The sequence below is a fragment of the Vigna radiata genome, unplaced genomic scaffold (assembly GCF_000741045.1).
Source record: "Vigna radiata var. radiata cultivar VC1973A unplaced genomic scaffold, Vradiata_ver6 scaffold_411, whole genome shotgun sequence".
NCBI classification, from domain to species: Eukaryota; Viridiplantae; Streptophyta; class Magnoliopsida; order Fabales; family Fabaceae; genus Vigna; species Vigna radiata.
The window spans coordinates 21,464-27,939 of record NW_014544153.1 but is presented as its reverse complement, the minus strand read 5'-3'; the positions used below and the strand labels follow the sequence as shown (position 1 = coordinate 27,939).

Here is a 6,476-nt window from a genome sequence, read left to right as displayed (position 1 = left end):
TGTGCGATCATTCGCATCAGCCTCGCGCTAAGACCTTTTCCCCTTTTTTAAAATAACAAAAATATTTTAAAGGTTTAAGCGTGTGTGCGATCATTTGCATCAGCCTCGCGCTAAGACCTTTTCCCCTTTTATAAAATAACAAAAATATTTTAAAGGTTTAAGCGTGTGTGCGATCATTCGCATCAGCCTCGCGCTAAGACCTTTTCCCCTTTTAAAATAATAACAAAAATATTTTAAAGGTTTAGGCGTGTGTGCGATCATTCGCGTCAGCCTCGCGCCAAGACCTTTTCCCCTTTTTATAAAATAACAAAAATATTTTAAAGGTTTAAGCGTGTGTGCGATCATTCGCATCAGCCTCACGCTAAGATCTTTTCCCCTTTTATAAAAATATCAAAAGCATTTTAAAGGTTTAGGCACGTGTGTGATCACTCGCATCGTCCTCGTGCTGAGACTTTTCTTTGTTCTCACGTAAAAATATTACAAAATATGAAGCATTCACATTTTCAAACAACAAACAATCTTTCAGCTAGAACTACGTGATCCTTGATTCTCCATCAAGAATGGAGATACGTAGGAGCAAGGCTAGTCCTTGTCAGGTTCACTTTCCAAAAATCCAAAAAATCCAAATCTTTTTCAAACATTTTTTTCTCAACAATTTCTCAAACAAAGTTTTCAAACAATTTTAAAAGAACTACGTAACCCTGATTTCTCAGTTTGACTGATAATATGTAGGAGCAAGGTCAACCCTTGTTGGGCACAAAAATAAAAATAAAATAATATTTTGTCTCTTTTGATTTTCACTTTCTAGGGGAAATAAACATCTTGAAAACCACATCCTATTCGCGTATTTAATTCAAGGTAATGCCTACGGGCAGACGTTGTAGGATGCTAACACCTTCCCTACACGTAACCGACTCCCGAACCCAGAATCTGGTTTTCGTGGACCTTGCCTTATCATTTTATGGTTTTTCCGTAGTTTTCTAGAATAAACTATGGTGGCGACTCCAAACTCTTTCTCAAAAGTTTTCCTTTTGGATCATCGTCCCGTCGCGATTCCCGGTTGCGACAGCGGCAGCGGCGGCAGTGGCGGTGATGGTGGTGATTGTGGTTGCGGTGGTTGTGGTGTTTGTGGCAGTGGCGGTGGCAGTGACGGTGATGGCGACGACGGTTGCGGTGGTTGTGGTGGTGGTAGTAGCGGTGGTGGTGGTGGCGACGGTGGCAGTGGTTGTGGTGGTGGCGGTGGTGGTTATGGTTTTGGTGGTGGTGGTGGTAGTGATGGTGGTGGCGACGGCGGTGATGGTAGTTGCGGTTGTGGTTGTTGTGGTGGTGGTGGTAGCAGTGGTGGTGGCAGCGGCGGTGGCAGTGGTTGTGGCGGTGGTGGCGGTAGTGGTGGGAGTGGTGGCAGTGGCAATGGCGGTGGTGGTCATGGTGGTGTTAGTGGTTGTGGTGGTGGTTGTGGTGGTGGTGGTGGCAACTGCGACAATGGCGCCGCCGGTGGTGGTGGTTCTGTGGCGGTGACGGCGGTGGTGGTTGTTGTGGTAGTGGTGGTGGTGGTGTTAGTGGTGGTGGTGGTGCTGGTGGTTGGGGTGGCGGTTGGTGGTGTTAGTGATGGTGGTGGTGGTGGCGGCAACGGTGATGGTGGTGGTGGTTGTGGTTATTGTAGTGGTGGTTGTGTTGGTGGTGGTTGCAGTGGCGGTGGTAGTGGTGGTGGTAGTGGTGGTGGCGGCGACGGTGGTGGTGGTTGTTGTGGTGGAGCGGCGGTGGTGTTGCTTTTAGTTGTGGTTACGGTGGTGGTTTTTGTGTTAGTGGTGGTGGGGGTGGTGCTGGTGGTAGTGGCAACGACAATGATGGTGGTAGAGGTGGTGGTGGTGGTGGCGACGTTGGCGGTGGCGGCAGCTATGGTGGCGGCGGTAGTGGTAATGGCGGCGGTGGCAGTGGTTGTGGTGGTGGTAGCAGTAGTGGTGGTTGTGGTGGCGGTGTTGATGGTGGTGGTGGTGGTTGTGGTGGTGGTGGTGGTTGTGGTTGTGGTGGTGGTGGGGGTTGTGGTGATGGCGGAGGCGGCGACGGTGGTGGTGGTCGTGGTGTTAGTGGTGACGGTGATAGTGCTAATGGTGGCGCCAGGGCAGTGTGGTGGTGGAGGTGGTTGTATTCATAGTGGTGGTGGTGATGATGGCGACGAAAGTGGCGGTGGCGGTGGTGGTCGTGGTTGTTGCGGTGGTGGTGGTGATGGTGATGGGGGTGGTGGTCGTGGTCTTAGTGGTGGTGGTGGAAGCGTAGAGGTGGTTGTGGTTGTCGTGGTGGTTGTAGTGGTGGTTGCGGTGGTGTTGATGGTGGTGGCGACAGCAGTGGTGGTGGTGGTGGCGGCTGCGGCATTGGTGTTTGTTGTGGTGGCGGCGGTGGTGGGTGTGGTTGTAGAGGTGGTGATGGTGGTGGTGGGTGGTGGTGGTGGTGGCGGCTGCGGCATTGGTGTTTGTTGTGGTGGCGGCGGTGGTGGGTGTGGTTGTAGAGGTGGTGATGGTGGTGGTGGCTGGGGCGGTGGCTGTGGTTGTGGTGGTGGTGGTGGTTTGGGTGGTGGTGGTGGCGGTGGCAGCGATGGTAGTGGTTGTGGTAGTGTGGAGGTTGTGGTGGTGTTGCTGGCGGTGATGGTGGTGGCAGTTGCGGTGGTGGCAGTGGCGGTTGTGGTGGTAATGGCGGGGGCGGCGGTGGTGGTGTTGGTGGTGGTGGTGGTGGGGATTGTGGTATGGGTGGTGGTTGTGGTAGTGGTCGTGGGTTTGGTGGTGGCGGTGGCAATGGCGGTGGCGGCGATAGTGGTGGTTGTGGTGGTGGTGGTTGTTGTGGTGTGGGTGGTGATAGTGGTGGTGGAGGTGGTTGTGGTGGCGGTGTTAGTGGTGGTAGTATAGTGATGGTGGTTGTGGTCGTGGATGTCGTTGTGATGATAGTGGTGGCAGCAGCAGTGGCAGTGGTGTTGGAGGTGGTGGTTGTGGTGGCGGTGGCATTAGTGATGATCGTTGTGGTGGTGGTGGTGGTGCTTGTGGTGGTGGTGGTGGTTGTGGGTTTTCTGGTGGTGGCGGCGACGGCTGTAGTGGTGGTTGTGATGGTGGTGGTGGTATCGGTGGATGTGGCAGCGGCGGTGCCAACTGTTGTGTTGGTGGTGGTTGCGACTGCGGTGGTCGTGGTGGTGGTTTTGGTGGTGACGACGACAGTGGTGGTGGTGGTGGTGGAGTTGGCGGCGGTGGCGGCAACAGTGGTGATGGTGGTGGTTGTGGTGTTTGTGCTGGCGGTGGTGGTGGTCGTCGTGGTGGTGATAGTGGTCGTGGTTAGTTATGGTGGTGGTGGCATCTGTGGCAGTGGTAGGGGCGGTGGCAGTGGTTATGACGGCGGTAGTGGTGGTGGTTTAGGTGGTGGTGGCGGTGGCGTCGACGGTGGTGGTGGTGGTCGTGGCGAATGTGGTGGTTGTGGTTGTTTTGGTGGTGGCAGTGATGGTGGCGGCGGTGACAATAATGGTGGTTGTTGTGGTGGTGGTGGTGAGGGTGGTGCTGATGATGCCGGCGGTAGCAATGGTGGTGGTTGTTATGGTGGTGGTGATGGTGGTCGTGGTGGAGGCGGCGGTGGCGGCGACGGTGTTAGAAGTGGTGGCGGTTGAGGTGGCGGCGACATGATGGTGGTGGTGCTTTTGGTGGTTGTGGTGGTGGTGGTGGTATCGGTGGTGGCGGCGGTGGCGGCGGTGGCGGTGGTTGTGGTGGTTTTGGTGGTGGCGGTGGTGATGATGATGGTGGTGGTGGTCTTGATGGTGTTAGCTTGGCTAGCTTCTTGAGATGTGTAGACATAGTTTCCTACTTTTATTTGGACACCTACAAAGCAAAGAAAAGTATTTAGTTTAAGTAGAATNGGTGGTGGTGGCTGTGGTGGCGGCGATAGTGATGGTGGTGGTGGTTGTGGTGGGGGTGGTGGTGGTGGTGGTTGTGATGGTGTTGGTGGTGATGGTGGCGGTGATGGTGGTGGCAATGGTGGTGATGGTGGTCGTGGTCGTGGTCTTCNTGGATGTCGTTGTGGTTTTAGGGGTGGTGGTGGTGGTCCTAGTGGTAGCGACCGTAGTGGTNGTGTAGATGGCGCGATGGCAGTGATNGAGGTGGTGGTGGTGACGATGGGTGTGGTGGTGGTGGTGGTGGTGGTTGTCATAGTGGTAGTGGCGATGTTGGCGGCAGTGGTGATGGAGGTTGTGCNNGCAGCGATGGTGGTGGTGGTGGTGACGGGGGTGTTGGGGTAATTGTGGCAGTGGCGGTGTGGCTATAGCGGCAACGATGGTGGTGTTTATGGTGGTGGTGGTTGTGGTGGTGGTGGTGGTGGTGGTACAGGTGGTGGCGTTGATGGTGGTGGCGGCGGGTGTGGTGTTAGGGGTGGTGGTTGTCATGGTGGTGGTGGTGGTGGTGTTAGTGGTGGTGGTGGGGGGGGGCTTTGGTGATATTGATGGTGGTGCCGGCGGAGGTGGCTTTGGTGATATTGATGGTGGTGCCGGCGGTTGTGGCGGTGGGGTGGTGTTGGTGTTGGTGGTGGCTGTGGTTGTTGAGGTGGATGTAGTGGTTGTGGTGGTGATGGTGTCGGTGATTGTGGTGGCAATGGTGGTGATGGTGGTGGTTGTGGTGGTTATGGTGCTGGTGGTAATGGTGGCGGTGATGGTGGTGGCAGTGGTGGGGATGGTGGTCGTGGTTGTCGTGGATGTCGTTGTGCTGTTAGGGGTGGTGGTGGTGGTGCTAGTGGTAGCAACGACGGTGGTGGTGGTGGTGGTTGTGGTGGTGGTGACGGTGGGTGTGGTGGTGATGGTGGTGGCGGTGGTGCGGGTGGTGGTTGTGGTAGTAGTGGTAGTGGTCGTGGTGGTGTTAAGGGTGGTGGTGGTAGTTGTAGTAGTGGTAGTGTCGGTGGTGGTGGCAGTGGTGGTGGTGGTTGTGGTTGTGGTGGTTGTGCTCCTGGTTGTGGTTGTGGTGGTTGTGGTGATGGTGGTCGTGGTGGTGTTAGTGGTGGTGGTGGTCGTAGTGGTGATGGTTGTGGTGGCGGTGGTGGTGGTAGTGGCAATGGCGGTGGTGCTTGTGGTGGTGTTAGTGGTGGTGGTGGTGTTGATGGTGGTGGCGGGGGCGGTGGTTACAGTGGCGGCGACAATGATGGTGGTGNTGGTTGTGGTGGTGGTGGTGGTATCAGTGCTGGTGGCGGCGACGGTGCCAGCGGTTGTATTGGTGGTGGCGGCGGTGGTGGTGGTGGTTGTGGAGGTGGTTTTGGTGGTGGCGGTGGTGATGATGATGGTGGTGGTGGTGCTTGTGGTGGTGGTGGTGGTTATGGGGATTGTGGTGGTAGCGGCGGCGGCGGCTGTTGTGGTGGTTGTGATGGTAGTGGTGGTATCGATGGATGTGGCAGCAGCGGTGCCAGGTGTTGTTTTGGTGGTGGTCGCGGCTGCGGTGGTCGTGGTGGTGGTTTTCGTGGTAGCGGCGGCAGTGGTGGTTGTTGTGGTGGTGGCGGCAACAGTGGTGATGGTCATCGTGGTGGTGGTGGTTTTGGTGTTTGTGCTGGAGGTGGTGGTCGTGGTCGTGGTGGTGACAGTGGTCGTGGTTGGTTATGGTGGTGGTGGCATCTGTGGCGGTGGTGGGGTCGGTGGCAGTGGTTATGGTGGCGGTGGTGGTGGTGGTGGCGATTGTGCTGGTTGTGCTTGTTGTGGTGGTGGCGGTTCTGGTGGGAGTGATGGATGCAGTGGTGACAATAATGGTGGTTGTTGTAGTGGTGGTGGTGATGGTGTTAGTGGTGATGCGGGTGGTGTTGATGATGGCGGCGGCAACTGTGGTGGTTGTTGTGGTGGTGGTGATGGTGGTCATGGGGGAGGCGGCGGTGGCGGCAGTGGTGTTAGAAGTTGTGGCAGTTGAGGTGGCGGTGGTGGTAGTATCAGTGGTGGTGGCTGCGGCGGCGGCGGTTGTGGTGGTTTTGGTGGTGGCGGGGTTGGTGATGGTGGTTATGGTGGTTGTGGTGTTTGTGCTGGCAGTGGTGGTCGTGGTCGTGGTGGTGACAGTGGTCGTTGTTGGTTATGGTGGTGGTGGCATTTATGGCGGTGGTGGGGGCGGTGGCAGTGGTTATAGCGGCAGTGGTGGTGGTTCAGGTGATGGTGGCGGCGGTGGCAGTGGCGTCGCCGATGGTGGTGGTGGTGGTAGCGATTATGGTGGTTGTGCTTGTTGTGGTTGTGGCGGTTCTGGTGGCAGTGATGACGCCAGCGGTGACAATAATGGTGGTGGCGGTGGTGGTGGTGGTGGTTTAGGTTGTCGGGGCGGCGGCGATGGTTGTTATGGTTGTGGTGGTGGTTGTGGTTATGTCGTGGTGGTGGTGGCAGCGGTAGTTGTGGTGGTGGTGGCGATGACGGCGGTTTTCACGGTGGTGGTGTTGGTGGTGATCGTGGCGGTGATAGTGGTGGCAGTGGTGGTGATGGTGGTGGTTGTCGTGGT

At 56.4% G+C, this 6,476-nt stretch overlaps 3 protein-coding genes across 3 annotated transcripts in view; all 3 read left to right on the top strand.

Annotated features, from left to right (window-relative positions):
- LOC106755453 (loricrin-like) overlaps window positions 1–3,643 on the top strand; it is a 7,380-nt gene extending 3,737 nt beyond the window's left edge. The window contains exons 2-7 of the mRNA XM_014637614.1: window positions 1,274–1,538; window positions 1,691–1,698; window positions 1,807–1,955; window positions 2,122–2,562; window positions 2,619–3,267; window positions 3,349–3,643. Of these exons, the coding sequence (XP_014493100.1) occupies window positions 1,274–1,538; window positions 1,691–1,698; window positions 1,807–1,955; window positions 2,122–2,562; window positions 2,619–3,267; window positions 3,349–3,643 (1,807 nt within the window). The remainder of the gene's footprint in view (window positions 1–1,273; window positions 1,539–1,690; window positions 1,699–1,806; window positions 1,956–2,121; window positions 2,563–2,618; window positions 3,268–3,348) is intronic.
- Window positions 3,644–4,301: 658 nt separating this feature from the next.
- On the top strand, window positions 4,302–5,906 carry LOC106755452 (loricrin-like). Its single transcript, XM_014637613.1, has 3 exons — window positions 4,302–4,537; window positions 4,579–5,261; window positions 5,347–5,906. The coding sequence occupies exons 1-3, from the start codon at window positions 4,302–4,304 to the stop codon at window positions 5,904–5,906; spliced, it is 1,479 nt and encodes a 492-aa protein (XP_014493099.1).
- Window positions 5,907–5,985: 79 nt separating this feature from the next.
- Window positions 5,986–6,476, top strand: part of LOC106755451 (glycine-rich cell wall structural protein 1.0-like) — a 4,985-nt gene continuing 4,494 nt past the window's right edge. The window contains exon 1 of the mRNA XM_014637612.1: window positions 5,986–6,340. Coding sequence (XP_014493098.1) covers window positions 5,986–6,340 — 355 coding nt within the window. The remainder of the gene's footprint in view (window positions 6,341–6,476) is intronic.